Source organism: Caloenas nicobarica, chromosome 12 (assembly GCF_036013445.1).
Source record: "Caloenas nicobarica isolate bCalNic1 chromosome 12, bCalNic1.hap1, whole genome shotgun sequence".
NCBI classification, from domain to species: Eukaryota; Metazoa; Chordata; class Aves; order Columbiformes; family Columbidae; genus Caloenas; species Caloenas nicobarica.
Window position 1 is genome coordinate 13,372,644 of NC_088256.1, and position 18,165 is coordinate 13,390,808.

The window sequence follows — 18,165 nt, forward strand, 5'->3', positions numbered from 1 at the left end:
CCTTTAAGATTCTAACAAAGAACAGGCACCACTGTGACAGGGATTGCCAGCCAGTGGTGTTAGGATAGTCCTCAGCCAATAGGCTGAACAGGTCCCAAATAGTACCAGTTTTTAAAGGAGATAGCTGGTTATTTGTCAGGGTCACATCTCATAATATATCCACTTGGAGGAATTTGTAATTTGTGGAGTTTCCCCTGTTGAGAAAATATAACCAGGATTTTTGAAGACCTGCTTCTCATGACAGAAATTAGCAAGCAGCACTTGTACTGGCTGGAATAGCACATCCAGATGAGACTAGGCAATAGTTTAGTCTAAGCAGATCACTCTGCAAATCTTTCAAAGTCTTCAGTAAAAGATTTTCTTATTCTCTGGAGAGACTATATATACACACATAAATATATATATACATGTATTAACCATGTCATTTATTTGAGCCGAGAAGAATGGTATTCAACCGAGACCCAGCCTGATTTTGAGAGGATAAAGGAACCAAACACACCCTTAGCGGCTCTGGAGTCACTCTGAGGATCATAATACAGATTTCACAATGCAAAATTCAGTATACGCTGACCCATCTTTCAAGTGCTTAAAGCCCCATTTTACAGCAGTGAAATAAAGTTCACTCAAATTTGAGACCCGAGTTCTGCTTCTCCCAACTTCTACTCAGCATTTAAATGAAATGACAAGAAGAGATACATTTTTGTAGCAGAGTTCATTCAAAATAGCATGTTGGAAACTTTTTACAAGATATAAATTATCTATATACACACAGTATACAACACAGCTAAAAATACAAAAAGGAAAGTTACATTTGCGCTTCTCAGTAGAAAATGGTGAGCTGGTGGCAACACTGTTCAAGTGCTCAAATCATGGATAAGCCATCAACTTAACATCAAATTTGCCAGCTGCATTAGAAGAATGTTATAAGCAATGCTAGCAAAAAGTCTCTTTTGGAAGCTTCATAATGAAAGTTGAGGAAGGTCAGTTGGTCAGATTCTGAAATGCCAGTATATACACAGTGCAACAGGGAACTGGGAAATTCATAGCGCTCCTAGCCAGCACATATACAGTATCCCCAAAAGGCCGATTAAATTGCTTCTCATTACCTACTGTTGAGGAAGGCAAAGCAGGTCAGGGATCAACATTACTTATAAATGAAGCAGCGCTGTTCATTGCAGGTTTGAGATAGAAGAGGTTTGTTTCTCAATCAAACCAGATACTGCAACTGAGAAAAATGAGGATGAAAAATGTGGATGATACATATGAGCTCAGCAGCTTCAGACCAAAGAAGTTCAAGCAGGGACAATAGGGGTTTCAGGGTTAGTGGACCAAGCCAGCATTCCTTCCATGCCTTCAACTTTCCTAAAATAGATGTCAGTACGAAAATGCAGACAAGGGTAATTGCTCCGTTTCTTTCCTCTCCAGAAAGAAGAATTAGTGACACAGTCCATTAAATTCTGCTTTCCTCTTTCAGATGATAAACAGGCTCCAGTGAATCCCAGTGGCACATTTACACATTCCCTGATTTACTGTGAGAGGCCTGGGAAATACGATTGACACTGCTTTCAATAAAGACCTTCAAGCCCTTTAAGCCTTGCAAATAGAGATACTCCAGATACCTGTTCCACTCCTTTCCCTATAAAAACAGAAAGAGCAGTCAGATGCAACACAAAAAGTTTCACAAATATCACCTTCCACAGTTTGACAACATCCATCCTAGTCTGTAAATACCCACAGGTATACAGGGTCATGCCCTGTTCCCAAATGCCCAAACTTTTCACTTATGTATTACACATTAACTTGAACATGACAAATCATGACCTTTTAATACTGAAGATGCTTATAAATCTCAGTTCTAAAAAGAGCAAAGTCTATTGGAACAACAGTGAAGATGTCAGAAAACAAATGAATGTGGATATTGAAGCCCTCCTCCTATCACTCATGACAATTCCTCCAGATCAGGTTTGAAGTACACTCTGGTATGGGAAAGGAATCAATCTGCCCCTGTACTTGCTTAGCAGAGGATCTCTGTTCAAAACTATAACGGAGCCACACATCCATCTCAGAAATGCAATATTAAAGTCCATTGATAATAGAAATTCTGCTTCAAGTACACCAAAAACATAACTTTTTCTGCAGCCTGCAGAGAACAACAAACAGCCTCATCCTGATACTGCACTGACTTGTGAAAGAAATATATATAAAAATCTCAGACCACTACCCCCAGATGGCTAGCTATGTAACTTCCCAGATGGTGATATCTTTATGTTTGGCCCTGTTAAGAGACTGAACCAAAGTCTACATCTGGAATTCTCCCCTTTCAAAGCTTTTATAGAGCATCTATGTAATTGCTTAATATTATCACACCTCATCCTCTTCTACATAGCAGCTGAAAATTGCCTGTTTTCACTTCACCAAAATGAGAAATCTTACCTTAATTAAACTGAAGTCGACGGTGGTGTTATCTGGCCAAGCCTTAAGGAAAGGGAATAAAAACAGTATCAAGTCAGATAAAATATATCCAGAGTTTCTGGGCCTCTGCTTAATCCCCTGCTAAATCAAGAATTGTAAGTGTGCAAAGAAATTCAGAGATTTTTAATCATGCTTCAGAATGGGTGTCTAGCATCATACTGTGTCTCCAAGTAGCAAGGTTATGTGGAAACCCTCTGGCCCTGTGCTGCAGCATTATTGAATAGCAACAGAATATTTATATGTATCTTTAACCATTGTCTCTCTACAGTGTAAAAAGCTACCCCTTCAAAACATTAGATGATTCCCAACAATAAGAGCAAGAGGAGAACTTACTGATATTTAGATTATTTCTTGTGTTCTCTGAGCGCACTGCAGAGTAGTGCCCTCTGCTGCTCAGCACTGCAGTGTTCAGAAAAGATGGCACTGCAGCTAAATATTTTTTCCTTTTAAAATACCTATGATAGCCGCTAAGCAAAATCTCTTTCTTGGTTCTGTTCTCCACCAGAGGATGGTTTGTTTTGTTTGCTTGTGGGTTTTTTTTGTTTGATTTGATTTGTTTTGTTTTATTTTAAACTAATCCTGCCACAACAGTAAAAAGAACAAGGAAAATAAGTGGCATATAACAAAAATAAAATAGACTTCTCTGGCAAAGACTTGGGTTTAAACAGCAGTAAGACATAGATTCAGGACACCAACTATATAAACAAAAGCAAATTTGTGAAGTGTTCCTGACCAGCATTCTTTGCTTCAACTTTAACCTCAGGTTTCCCTTGCTTCATTCCAGGAGCCACACTGACACACGCGCTTGGTCTGCCAGTATTCCTCAAAACAAAACGGCATCTTTGCACACACCTTGGATAGCCTACGAAACCCAGTTTCTCAGGGCAGTATGCACATCTTGGAATAATAACTCTGGCAAGCTGCTCCCTCCACTATTCGGTAGCTGCCTTGAACCCCATAGCGCCTGGAATTCAAGACAACTACTAGCAGAACACATATCAGACAATACAAGACAGCACCATATTATCTTCTGTACTTGAAGTAGCTACTTGTATTTCTTTTTTAATAAGCCATTCTCAAAACCTGCTGCTAGAAGTTCTACTGTGCACGCCTGTATACAATTCAACTATGTATTTCTTGAATTTTTGGAGTTTAAATATTTAGGTCATGCTCCAAATGTTGTGGGGCAGGATGCACCATCAGGAAGCTTCTACTGAATTAGTCATGTATTTCATTATTTAGCTATTTTAGTTCTATCCTCAAAACAATCATAAGCACAAAGTCACATCTGAAACTGTTACACTCATGCTTTCATACCAAGCAAACAAAGACTATTCAAATTGTGCCACTGACGTGACACAAACACAGAAGGCCATACCAGCTTTGGAAAGCTCACTTGACTCTACCAGTCAGCCAATACACTGAGAGACACTTCTCCGAAGAAGCTGTCAGGACAGAACATCTGGTGCTGTCAAAGGTCCAAAAGCTGGCATATGCCATTACCTGCTGCAGGTAGAAGAAAGCATAGCTCATCATGGCTGGGTGGCAGACAATGTTAAAGCTGGTTTTGAAATCCGGCACTGCGGTTTTCTTCAGCAGTTCGTCATCCATAGAAATACCTTGAGGGTGAATATCCTTCTGGAATGCACTGGATGTCCACAGACAACCCACCATTGCTGTTATGTACCTGTTGTACTCTTGGTATGTCTGGTTACTGAACTTGAATTGCAGTATTTTCTGAAGGACAAGAAAAAATTAAAAAAAAAATCAATAAATAGCATCAAAGCAGGCATGTGCTCCCTCCAGCCCTTAAAAGAATGCCAACAGAACACCTCCACTCCATTCAACCCCCTTCCTTGCTAAGGGCTATTCCAGCACATGACAAATTTGCCCACAATACCTTTTTACTCAGCTCATTTTCTTTGGCAGTCACCAAGTTGGTTCGATACCTGAAAAAAAAAAAAGAAGAAAGAAAGTTAGGTACTGTAAATTTTTACTACCTACCAGTGTTGAAAAAAGCTTGTGGAATGTATTAAGAAAGCTTATTCCTCCACAAGAGAGATCAAATTTTACTGGTAAAAAAAGAGAGACATGAAAAAGAATTGAAAAAGACTTTATCACTTGGCATAGACCTGCCCTTTCCAGGCACAGTAGAGAGACACCCAATAATATTAATCTCTTAAATGATTAGGACATGACTGGGTTTGCCTGGGACAGTCACCTTCATAAAGGCAATACACACCAATTGACACAGAGCCTTAAAAACCAGCAGAAAAACAGTGTATTTTCATTCACTAAGCAGAGAAACAGAACCTACTGGAAGTAATGCAACTTGACAGTTGCTCTATATAATAAGCACAAGCTTCTCTTATCTCCCAGCAACCATCCTGTTGTGTTAATTACCCTGCAGACTTCTTAGAGAAAAAGCTACATGGAGAGCCCCGCGCCAGCTGTCAGCACTTGGCTACTCTCCTTCTCAAGATGCAACCACTGGAATTAACAAGGCCAAGAAGAGCGGCCACATTGGTGGGACCTGCAGAGAGCTGAACAGTGCTGTCCTTGGACCTGCAGGCAGCACAAAGCAGTCCCAAATTCCCAGAGTCTGGAGGTGGCAGAAGTGCTTTCTACTCAGCACATTACAGAATTTGTAAAGAAAAATTCAAGCTTAGTAGTCAAAGCACAGGAGTAAAAAGTTGTATACTTAATTACTAGTGATTCCAGCTGGCTCATTTAAGTTCTCAAAACAATATCAGAAGTCTTCCTTTCCCATATCAAAGATATGGAAATAATACTAGGAAAGAGGTCAGAATCCTGCTATTTTGGATAACAGACTGAAAAAAAGGATAGGAACTACAGCTATAAAATCCTGTATCATGAAAGCTAGGCACAACTGAAACTGTCACCTTTACTTTGGTGTGGCAAGAAAAAACAGATTTCAAAGTAATTTCGTTTCCAAAAGACTGGAAAAGACAAGGAGTCCTTACAGCCCACACCATTTGTAATACCTGTACATAATGTAGCAGAGCTGATTCAAGTTGACAGAATCCATGCCAAGAAGCACTGCGTAGAAAACTCCAGGAGGAGGCATTATCAACAAAGGCAGATTGTACCTCAGATACATGTCACACACCTGCAGGAATGAAGCAAATCCAGGCAGATTATTCCTGCCATTAACAAACCCCAAAGTGTCTAAGAGCAAAAGAGAGCATGGCACTGCATTCCAGCCAGCTCCACCAGCTTCACCTAGGAGCAAAGGCCAGCATGGAGCAATTGTTTGTTTTCTTCTCAGTATGAAACATTCATCAGTTCATATCTCAGTCTCTGCTTCAACCTTTTAGATATTCTATATGATTTAACACAGTTACTTGCTCAGTCAAATCTACCTAGACTCCTGTAAAAAAGCAGCAGCCATTTTTTTCTGACCTTTTAGATCATTCTGATATATGTAGCTGAGATTGCACTAGACTTAACCTTGTTTAGAATTTAAGTTCTAAGTTTAAGTTTTAAGTTTCTTGTTTAGAATTTAAGTTAAGAATGGAGTTCACATGGCAGTAAGCACATCTGCAGAGCTTAAGCTTATTTGATGCCACTTAGTTTGTCTACAGGACAAACTGGGGAAAAAAAAAATAATCTATTTTTAAGGGAGCATTTAAGGAAAAAAAAAAATCAGGATATGTCGTTTGCCATTTAACTGAATATTGTTCTTTTCTATAAATTCACATTAAAAAAAGCATGTTATGCTGTATTGTTACTTCCCCTTCCACAAATCACCTCTGACTTGTGAGCAACCACTTTCTAGCAGCATATTTAGTTCTGCCTATGGATGCAACAGCAGCAACTATCACCTGTAGATCTACCAAGTATTTGGAACATTCTTGCATTTAATCACAAAGTTCTGTAAACTATGAGGAACATGTTTTCATGCTCTACCTTAAAAAATGCAAACCGCCTTAGAGTATTGCAATATTGAAAGGCAAAATAAATGGGATACATACAGTCTCATAGAAATCCAGGATGAAGTGCAGCAAGAAAGTATGATTGCTTTCCAAACGCAATGCAACAGTAGAGATCCATCCAACAAAGTGGATCAGTTCAGCCACCACGTTCACTAGTCCAGAAAGAGTGGTATTCCTGCAGCAATGACACAGCACAACATTAGTATATACACCTCCTTTCAAACGGTAAAAAGGAAGAACAGTAAAAAAGAAACTGAAGCTTATCCTTCTGCCCCACTAAGCATTCAGCAACATGCACTTGTTCTTCAACATACCCAGTAACATATTGTTACCAACATGATTATGAACATGACCCAGCTGTCCGTGTTAAGGGTTTTGACTTCTGGACATTTCAATTTTCAGTGTCAACAGAAATACTTTTTAAAGAACGAGAAAGAACAGGATAGACAAGGTAGCTTACAATATAGCAGAAACATTACAGCATTATTAACCTTCTAGTTTGTCTTTATGCTGGGTAATAGGGCTAGAATATATATCTGAATACACTAGGGAACAACGCACAGAACACTGTATTGTATGTATTTTAGACAAACTTACGAAGAATTAACTTCAGAATCAGACTCTGAATCCAGATGAGTCACGTGACAATTTAACCAGTTCTGCAACAGCTCTTTCAGGCTCTCAAGAACACTGCACTGCAAGAGGCCAAAAGGAAACTGGTTAATGACAATTTACATAAGTGAATAATACTAAACAAAAAGTGGCATGAGAATTGACATATACAAGGAAAGATATCAAGAGTTTCTCAGGACCACAAAGAGCAGTGAGACAATTGCTTATCCCCTTGAACAGAATGTGTTACATAGTATTTGAAACTCAAATTCTCCAGGAAAAGCAGAGTTAAAATTGTAACAAAACAAACCAATTATTGTCCTGTGTACTGTCAGCTCATTTTATTTCCAGTGCCTCAGTTTAATTCCAGTCAAAAAAGAAGAAATCTTACAAGCACTCAAATTCCCAAAGAAGCTATGTCTTAGGTATATACTTCACCATCATTTGAGCACAGACTTCCCTAAATGAAATCCCCTATACAATCCCTCAGACTGCTACACCTGTGCAGACAGCAATATCAAACAGGCACTGTACTCACTTAAATTACCTTAAAGTAAAGGGACGATGTGAGAAAGAGCTGTGCCAGGGGATCATAGAGATGTGACTTTATTTCTGAAACAAATGAGAAAGCAGTATGACAGCTGTGCAAAAATCCTGTCTCCCAAGATCAGACACTGTCCAGCCTCACCCAAAGGATCTGCAACACATACCAGAGCAGCTGCGGAGGGGAATCCAACTCACAAACCTGAGGATTTGTGATCGGCAGCAGAAGCCATCCCAGAGAGGAAGGCTCTTATAGAGAAACTCTTCACAGGAAGAAAATCCCTCCTGCAAAGCAGAAGGTGAACATTCAAAAACTTACATGCCTGCACCCTACCATGTTCATTTCACCCTGGAGAAAGAGGCTCACATCTCCCTCCCGCCACACAATTCACCAGGACATTCAAATTATCATTCTCAATATCAGCCTCAAATTATCTTTCCTGCAGAAAACAAGGCCATTTCCAGAATATTGACTCACTATATAAATATGTGTTTTTATTACTTGAGACACTGTTACTTCTCCCAAAAGTCCCAAAAGTACTTTAAAGGGAAGACTTGGTGAAACCCTCAGCTTCCACAAAACAGGCACTTACCTGCAAGAAGCACTCTGTCTTGTAGACGGTTTCCAGGAAATTCTTAAATTCTTCTTCATATTGGCTGTTATCAGCCACACACCAGGTGCATTCTAAACAGGAGAGAATACTGTATTTGAATACAATCACAGCAAGAACAAACACAATTGGAAACAAATTTCAGTTGCCTCCAGTAGTTATTTTAACACCATGTGATTATCACTACAAATCTGACTGGCACAGTACTGTTATTGAAAGGTGAAAAACCTCAGATATCCTTTACCTCCCTACCCTGCCAGGTAATACTAAATTCCTACCTTGCTGAAGAGTCTGGTCCATCCAGTAGTAGAGCCTTAGGTCAACAGATTCATCTTTGAAGCAATTCATGTAATGAAGCAATAAAGGGTTTGTTAGCACTGAACCCATCTGGGAAGGAAACTGAAAGAGAAATCAAGAAAAAGAGTTATTCAGTATTTACATCAGCAGATTGCCAGAGAATCTCATTCTATCAGAGTTGTCCAAGCCTTTTACTGGCAATAAGACCATCTCCAGGACTCATTTGTCAGCCTCAGGTAAGACTAGATGCTCTGTCAAAACTAGGTAGCCCACACACTATTCACATATAAACAAGGCACAGAGGAATGTCCTTTGTCCTCTCAAAACATTCAATGAGCTTACCGAGACGTTCCCGAAACTCACCTCTAGACGGTGGATATTTTGTAGGAGCTGAGAAAAATTCTGCAGCTGCTCCACTGGAAAAGACTCATTTGTACTGTACAAATCAACACGTTTCTTTTCCCTGTCCTCTTCTAAATTATTTTTGTTTGTACTGCTTGCAGGTATACTTATCTGAGTATTCCATTTCTGTAGAAAAGAAACACAAATGAACAGCAATGACTGTGATTCCAGTGCAATCAAATGCACTTGTGACCAGTGTTCCCTCAAAGATCCTGTTTTGCAAAAAACATGTCCAGGTGTTCATTATAATGGGAATGTTGCATTTCTGTATAGCTATTCCACCCTTCTCATTGCCAAAATAAAGTCTGACTTCCATTATTTCCCAATATTTATAATGAAACCAGCTGCTTGATGCCCTCTCGGGTCTCTCTTAGGCCCATAACGTACCCTTTTTCGTGACTGAGGTTGAGATGTGCCTAAAAACAGTGGCCGGGACACTTGAGAGTTTTCCTGGTTTCTTTGCCTTACTGTGTTGATTGCTGCTTTCCATGGGCCCTCTGGATTCCTGAAGTAAGCCTGAAAAAAGCCAAATTGGACATCTATCAAAGAAGTCAAACTAAGACAAAGCAACAGAAAAGATCCTTTTCTATTCTGATGAATGTTGCTGCTGTGATGTATATACACTCAACTCTGCTAGACAGACCAAGAGGCTGGGTTTTCACAGCACAGAACTCTCATCAAAAGGTAATGAACCTGAGGAGTAACTATAGTTCAACAGTTATGCTTTTATTTCCTTCTGAAATGATGCTCCCTTTTTCCAAAGAGATCTCCAACACTTCTGATTTCTAATCCTCATTCAGATTTATCATCGATTCATAGATTAAATCTCAAGTATACATAAAAATAAAACATGACCAAGGTAGGCTTATGCAAGTTATTAGGAAAGCTTCCCAAATTCAGCACCAGTGATATCTGCCAAACAGAACAATGAGTAATTGAATTCAAGGTAGATACTACAGCTAAAAAGAAAACTGGAAAAATGAGCCCAACACCTTTTCAGTTGCAGTCAGTCTTTAAATCCTAATCAAGTGCCAAACCATTACAAAAGCATTCAGATTGGTTTGGGCTTAGGTAATCAAGCTTTTATCATACAAGTTAACACAGCATGTTCATAAAAACAATTGAAGATGTATTTGGGTTTTAGTTGCTAGCTATTTACTTCATTTCTGTGCATGCCAAAAAGTGTAAATTCTCTAACAGATGACTGTGCAGCACGGTGCAAAGTACAAGTCTATAGAGCAATGTAAGGACACAACCAGATTGAAATAAAGCAATTTTTCTTTTATAGAAACACAACTTTCCTACATAGAAATTAAATGTCTCTAAATTAAATGTCTTCTAAAAAACAAACACAAACCTAAGTCTATCCCACTGAAGTATCAAAAGAAAATTTGTTGCAGAATATAGGTCTCCCCTGCTATTTTCTCTTAGATATTCAGCTTCTGCTACATATATTCCCACTTGGTCAAAGGGCTACGCATACTCATAGGCCTCTCCAGAAGTGGAGTAATATTGCTGCTGTTGCCTCGAGTCTCTGACAAATCGGCTTACCGCATTTTTCCGCACTGTTTTTTCCTCTTTCCTATGACAGACTTTCCAAGTTACTTACTGACTTCCATTGTTATTTGTTCTTAAGAAAGTCGGCAATTTGGACAATGTTTTGTACAAATAAGATAGTTTGTTTCTTGAAGAACTTAATATGTGAAACAAGTCAAAACCAGTGAAAACATCAAAAAAAAAGGATTCAAGTAATCCTCATAAGGATAAAGGTAGATGCCATTCCACTCAAAATCACCTCATTGTGCTGAAGAGGACACAAAACGCAAGGCAAGGAATCCTCATTTAAACCTGGTTTTACTCAGTGAAAAGAAGAAATAGAATTAATCTTTACCACTAAATCATGCTATAGCTTAAATGGAAAGCTCGGTACAAATACCATCATAAGTACTGGTTCCAAAGACATTAAATCTCATTTCTTACCTTCATTTTCCCAGGAAGGGTTATGGTCACCAGCTCAGGACAAAATAGTTTGTAAAGTGATAGTAGAGCCTGCAGATAAGACTGTGTTCCCTGTCAAATAGCAGAACAAGAGGAAAAACATGAGGAGTATGTTTTTAATATGGAAAATAATACGGTATTCTAGAAGCAAAAATACCCCAGTGCTTACTAAAAGCTTTCCAAACCTACATATAAGTAACCATAGATGAACAACAGAAAATGAAAGGAAGAGCAGAAACTGTGAATAATACACCATAGGAAGGGGATTGAAGAAGGAACCTTCTGTAGTCATAACTCTAATAAAAAGGAACTTAATCAAAACTATGGAAATAGTCTTCTGCTGTCCAGTTGCTCCAAAGACATTACAGCTAGTTTTTCCTTACAAAAAAAATAGTAGATCCAGTACAATCTTATATTTCTCAGTTATTTTTGATACCACTTGAAAAAGGAAGATGAACAGAAAATTAATGGTTACAGATAAATGAAGCTGCCCCTTGCTTCAGAGATTTTACCACATGTAGCCATAAAACATATAGCTGTATGCATATCATTGCACGTGCTCACAAAACACAAATGAAAATTAGGGATGGGCATGGAAGACAGACAAGCCCTGATGCTACAACCTATAACTCCAAGTCCAACCCTATCCTGAGACACTAGCCACTCTTCTCCATTAGAGACATTAGTCTTACAAACTACAAGATTTGAAATAAACTCACCATTTTTGCTTGGAGGTCAAGCAGCCTCCTAACCCGAAAAGGCTTTACTGCAAATACAATCAAGAACATAAAGTATTTTCAAACCACTGTATCAGATATTCAAGCAAAAAATGCAATATGACTTTTGTTATAGAAAAGTCATGGCAAAGCAAGCAGGACCAACCAGGTTTATTTCTCGGCTAAAAGACAAGTTTCCAATTCAGAAAGCGTTACACAAATCAGGCTGAACTACCTCTCATGCCTCCTTGCCATAAAGCAATTGGTTAGTCACAGAACAAAAACCAAAATGGTATCCTGTCTCTTACAACTGGATAGACTCACCATTTTCTTTCCTGGTCAGCAGGTAGAGCAGGTGGCAGACAAAGGGGCACTGCAAAGAAAAGGCAGAAATGAACTGTCCTGCTGGTGCAGATGCAAACCAGGATACCTTAAAAGCAACATCCAGGCTTCACAAGCTGATATGGTGCCATTCAGTTGGCTGCCTCAAGTCATCACTGCGTCCCCACCAGGGCAGAGCAGACCTTACTTCCCTTAGCAAGTAGCATGTTTTTTTACATATTGCATATGTCAACTTTATCTAGAAACATTATCTGCACTGTGAGCAGTCCCTATAGTAATTCAAGCTATTCACTGAGCTTGAATCTTGTTTCTTGGGACATGGTATTTCAGGAGTCAGCAGTGAAAGTACAACTACATTTTCAAAAAGAAAAGCACCTTTGAATCAAAATAATTTATTACATTAGAGCTTCTAACTACAGTTGAGGCCGTAAGGAAATCAATTTCACATCAACTCTGGTGCACTTTCCAATTGGTCCATCATGCCTGAAAATGCTATAAAACAGTAAGAACTTAAACCCAGTTTTAAGAAAAGATTATCATTAATGTTGACTTAGAACCATTAAAAACCTTACAAGAAACATAACTCAGAGCTTCAGGAACTTTAGGAGTCAACCACAAAATATCCTAAATTGAAAGAATATTAACAATTTCATATTTGTCTAACATGACTGCCGAGATCACATTAATATGAACTGAATCAACTCAGCATTCTAGCACCTGAATTTCAGTTGCTGTATAGCAGAAATCTGATTGCTTGTTCTCATTTAAGCTACATTTCAAATCGATTAAGTAGAACAGCACTTAGAGTTTCTTACCATTAAATAAATATTGCTCTAAAAGGGTTTTTTTCTTTTTGCCCAAGGTATGCAAATCACTTTTTCCCCAGGAGCGGGAGACTTTGCCTGCTGATGTTTGACAACAAAGGCAATCCCAGAGACTGCAGCATCATTGTTACTCTTGGGAATTTAGACAGAATATCCTACTGCTCTGTCATGGGGAATAGTAATTCCTTGAAACATGCTTAACAAACCAGACCACAGCACTGAAACTAAAATAATCCTACAGTACTTCACAGTTTGAATCTAAATTACGCAAAATGCAAATGCAAAAAAAGGCAAAATGAAGAAAAAAAAGAAAATAAATTCCAGCGATTAGAAAATGCTATCTAACCAACAGCTGCTCCAGACTAATTCTAACATTAATGTGCATACTACTAATGAACATTCAGGTTTATTTTGTCAGTTCCATGTATTCTTCAGCTCTCCTTACCATCTTCTCATCTTGCAGGAAGGAAAAGAAGAAACCATAGAGGGCATGAAGTTGTTCTTTGTGATCAATGAAGTCAAACACTGTGATCAACCATTTTAAAAAAAGCAGCTGAAAATAAGAAAAAGTCATATTACATTAAGTGATGGGCAAAAGCTAAGACCAGTCACTAGCCAATTTAAGAGACAATTATTAAGGATACATCTCACTCTCAAGGACAACCAGATAGCTACAGATGAACAGTACAGGGGTAATTCAGCTGTGGAAGAAAGCCTGCTAAGAGCACCAACTGCCACATCAGAATGGAAAAAGCAACTCAGTTCTGAATATGTGCTAATCCTCAGATGTGATCTGAGGGCTCCTCACTACAAGAAAGACCTTGAAGTGCTGGAGAGAGTTCAGAGAAGGGCAGCGAAGCTGGTGAGTGGCCTGGAGCACAAGTCTGATGAGGAGCGGCTGAGGGAACTGAGGCTGTTTAGCCTGGAGAACAGGATGCTGATGGGAGACCTTATCACTGTCTACAACTACCTGAAAGGAGATTGTAGTGAGGTGGGGGCTGGTCTCTTTTCCCAGGTAACAAGCAATAGGACAAGAGGAAATGGCCTCAAGTTGCACCAGGGGAGGTTCAGATTGGATGTCAGGAAAAATTTCTTCACCAAAAGGATTATCAATCACTGGAACAGGCTGCCTGGGGAAGTAGTTGAGTCACCATCCACGGAGATGTTTAAAAGACATATAGACATAGTGCTCTGGGACATGATCCTAGAACCAGCATCAGGCCACAGGCAGGAGAGCAGGCAGGATCCTCCTCAGACACCAGCCATGGACCAAGAGAGTCCAAGACCCTCATGATCTCCCAGCTTTAAACTGTGCATGACATGGAATACCTTGTTGGGCAATTTGGATCACCAGTTCTGTCCGCATCTCCCTGCAAGTACAATCCTTTTATGACCCCTCACTTATTGGACATAATAGGTCTATCAGTGACCTTGGCTGCTATAGCAACAAAATATAAAGCTGGGCCTTTTCTGCATTCCATTCTTACGGTTAGCTCAGCAAAACTGTAAACAGCAGGTGTTGTCGACTCTGGAGCAAACATTGTTTGAAAAACATGCAGCCAACTTCTGAAAAGTGCAGTTACTTAAAAGAACTCCACTAAAAGGAAAATTCACTAAAAGAGAACCGGTCCTGTTTTTACAGTAGTGCCCTGGTTTTGGTTAACATGTACTAAGTTACCTGGACATTGCCTGAGCATTTGCTGACACAGAGCCAAGATACAGATGAAACCACAGAATCTTCTGGTATTACTGAGGCTGGAACCAGACTCTTCAGTAAACGAGTATTCACTGTATCAGCTGAAATCCAAACAATTTAAAATAAGATGGTGCTCATGTACCAGGTTCTTTGATACGGTTTTGCAGCTTAGGTCAAAATTCCCTCTAGACAAGATTATTCAGAGCTTCATTGCTTAAAGTAACAGTGCACAAGAATCTAGTAGGGACTTACCTATACCTCAAAAAATTATGAGAAATGTTTTTTCCAGCTTAAAAAGAAAAAATTGAAAAATCAAGTATTTTAATACCAAAATAGCCTTTAGACTCTTGGCAAGACAATCAAAAGTAACACAAATTTCTGGCAATATTAAACAACCAGTTCCTTCAGCAAAAGAGTATATGACTGTCAGCCAAATATCAGCAGATTACTGTTCTGAAGATAAGCTAAGTAATTTTAAATCAAGAAAAGTAAACTACTTGCATAATGCAGAAAGAATCCCATGTGCACCTCTTGGATTGGAGCGAGAGGTTTTTTTAGAGTTTTTTTTTTCATTGAATATTTCATTATTTAGAAGTATAAATGGTGGCCGCTATTTCTAAGAAAGTGGCATGAGGGTAGCACTAACACTGCTGAATTGACTGTTGGGATGATATTTTAATTTTAGAAAGTTTCACTAATATGTCAGTTTGTTCAATTATTGTGAACTTGGGGACAAGAAACCTACACAAACAGTTACAACAAGGAAAAGACACAATGGTTGCTAAGGACACACTTTAAGCCTTTCAGAGACCTGCAATTACAAACAAAGGAAATAAGCTTTTCAAAAAGTATTTGTAAGAAGCCGTAATATTTTTCTGGGTATCACTACCCTGTAGCAAGAACTGAGATTATTTTTAGCATGAACTTAGAAATTCCACTGAAGCATGCCAGAAAGATTAACTTTACACTAAAGTACCTAACAAAACAGTCACCATAAACACATTATCTCAAGCAGGTTTGATTAGAAGGGAAAGAGACATTCACAGAAAACACACAAGTATGTATATAAACATTTTACCAAATTTTCCACTGAGTGCCACATTTAGCAATACATTAAATCCTTCAGGGGGTAACCCTCTTTGCAGGGCAATGCTTTCCACAGTAGTCAAGTGTTTCTGCAGAATACTATTTTTCAGTGAAACACGGTCTTGAACTAGGGAAAAAAATACGACAAACGTAAGGATGAAACAATTTCTGAACTTAAAATGAACTATTTGGAAGTTCTCTGAACTGTCTCTACATATATTCCTTTTCGTTTGGTTCTTTACATAGTAATATAAAGGGGAAAACCTTTGAACACATTATCGAAACATTACAAAGCTCAGGCATTAAAGAGGGAAAACAGGTGGTTTTTAAATTCTTAATAACAATAATTTAAATTATTATCTTTTCAATCCTGTATAGCTAACCTTAAAACTGTTCTTACCTTCCTCAAAGTAGCAGAAAGCCTGCTTAAGGGAGTCTTGCTCATTGTCATTTTTCTGATCATTAGGAGATTGATCCTGGACACTTTTTTCAGGGTCAGTTCTCCCTTTTTTTCGCCATGCAGACAGATCAGTTTGATTTGTATCACGAGATTGCAGAGGCCGCTTTGGGGTCTTAAAACTATGACTTCGCTGCATCTTTTCAGACTCCCAGCGGAGACAGGAGAATTTTACTCATTTGTCATATGGGTTCCAATCCTTCACTATGAAGAGGCAAGAAAATAGGTCAACCTCCAATACCTGAAGAACATCAGAGGTGGTTCCCGCAAGTAAAGAAAAATTTATTCTCCTAAGAGATTTTAGAGGGATCCCACATAACAGAGTAATTTCAGAGGAAATCATTTAGAGCCATCTGCACCCAAAAAGATCAAACAATATACTCAGAAGGTGCACAGACAGTGTATAGAAACTCCATCCTTTCTTACGGTAAAAAAATTGAAGAAGAAATTCACAAGTAAAAATTAAACTCTCTTCAATTTAAGTTATTTGATAAAATTTTATATAGTATTTTGATCCAAAAATTAACATAAGCAGAAAGTTAGCAAAACACAACCAACAATTTTCTTCTGAGTTTATTTTATGCATTATCAGTTTCAGTACTTGTATTGTGTATGCCAATGTAATCAGTCAGCAGGTCATGATTTCCTGAAAGGTAACACACAGATTTTTAAAGGATCGTAACAACACTTATCTTCCTATTTTAAAAAAATGTAGGTTGTTCTGCAGCCTTTCTATCTAGTAGCTAGGACTGAAAAAAAATGTCATTTTGGTAAACTTCCGAATGAAGGCAAGAGCTACCAACACTGAAAAACTGCCAAGCTCTGGGTGAAATACAACCATGAAAAGTGGCATTTTCTCCTCAATATGCTGGAGAGATCAAACTTTTACCCACAAAATGTGAAACTTTGTGTGGATTTGGTAGCATATGCATGCATGTCCCTGGATCACTGTAACCTATCTTTTGTTCCTCCTCTTTCCTGATGCACTAAACCAGAATGATTTTCAAGTCATACTCACTCTTCAGCTCCCACTTCCTTGAGATGTTAGAATCATCTTTATGCTCCTACAGCTTTGTTTGTCACTAACCTCCCTGCGCAGCACACCAAGAACAAGTCTCTTGCTCACCCTGTCAAGACCTCTGAAGCACATACTGATGTTCACACACAGGGCATTCACAAGTGAAATCTACTGACTGCAAGTGAAATGCTCCTCCTCAGCATTAAAGGGCAACACAAGCACATCAGAACTCCCACAAAGATGTGTTGCATATCAGTGACTAAGAATAACTGAGGTGCTTCAAAACAGTGAAAATTCCTGATAGCGGATGGTTAGATCGACATGAGTTGCACTGACATGTAAGATTTGCAGAAAACCCCAGAAAACTCTGGAATCTTGCTTGCTGCAGTGCAAATCACCTGAGCACACTGAGCAGTTCGGGAAGCAGATGGAGCTGACAGGCCTCGGTTGCCACACTCTGGAGCATAATGAGCTTTCTCACAGACTCCTAGGCACCTGCCCTATCTGTATTTTTTTTTTCTTTGTCTTGCAGGAGTTCTACCAGAAAGGTTTGGTAGAGCTTAAAGCAGAACTAATAGACAGGCTGGAAGGCCAGTTCTAACAGCGAGCCCAGCGCTGCACAGCTCTTCAGCGCCAGACACTTCCACACGGGTATTCGGCACGGACATGCCTTGCCCTCCTCCCCACCCGAGGCACACACCCCCTTCTCCCTCCAGTTCCCCACAGCGGCCCCGCCGGACGCCCCCGCGGAGCTCTGTAGAGCTGAGGTGAGCGGCCCCGGGGAGAGCCGAGGCCTTCCCGGCCCAGCCCTACCGCCACGCCGGCTCCGGGGCCCCAAGAGCGGCAGCAAGGGCCCCTCTCCCCACGGAGCAGCCGCTTCAAGGGCGCCCCCGGGTCCCGCCGCAGTTACCTCCTCACACAGGGGACAGCTCCAACCGCCGCGCAGTTCAAACCTCCGCGCCACTTCCCGCGCGTGCGCACTTAAGGGCAGGCGGGGCTGCGGCGGCCAATGGGCACGTCTCTCAGCCGCCGGGCCCCTCCTCCTTTTGCGCATGCGTAGAGCCACCCACTGAGGGCGGGAACGGCGGCGCTTCCGCCCCGTTCTGGGCGATCCTGAGCATGCGCGGTCTGCCCG

At 39.8% G+C, this 18,165-nt stretch overlaps 1 protein-coding gene across 1 annotated transcript; it reads right to left on the bottom strand.

Annotated features, from left to right (window-relative positions):
* Positions 1-1,510: 1,510 nt before the first annotated feature.
* Positions 1,511-16,151, bottom strand: CENPI (centromere protein I). The gene is made up of 20 exons (XM_065643438.1): positions 15,956-16,151; positions 15,548-15,682; positions 14,452-14,570; positions 13,219-13,326; positions 11,932-11,980; positions 11,611-11,657; positions 10,874-10,963; positions 9,281-9,409; positions 8,855-9,019; positions 8,473-8,593; positions 8,177-8,268; positions 7,751-7,868; positions 7,588-7,652; positions 7,026-7,123; positions 6,468-6,603; positions 5,478-5,602; positions 4,373-4,421; positions 3,976-4,209; positions 2,434-2,475; positions 1,511-1,636 (listed from the first exon to the last, which is right to left on the bottom strand). Exons 1-20 carry the CDS (start codon positions 16,149-16,151, stop codon positions 1,511-1,513), a joined length of 2,244 nt encoding a protein of 747 aa, XP_065499510.1.
* Between the last annotated feature and the right edge of the window lie 2,014 nt (positions 16,152-18,165).

Excerpts from the sequence above, each read along its gene's own strand:
- CENPI (XM_065643438.1), bottom strand. The coding sequence starts at position 16,151 with ATGCAGCGAAGTCATAGTTTTAAGACCCCAAAGCGGCCTCTGCAATCT. Across the intron at positions 7,869-8,176 it reads AGACAGAGTGCTTCTTGCAG|GAGGGATTTTCTTCCTGTGA; the intron begins GTAAGTGCCTGT and ends TCTGCTTTGCAG. Across the intron at positions 5,603-6,467 it reads TCCTGGATTTCTATGAGACT|GTGTGTGACATGTATCTGAG; the intron begins GTATGTATCCCA and ends TCATTCCTGCAG.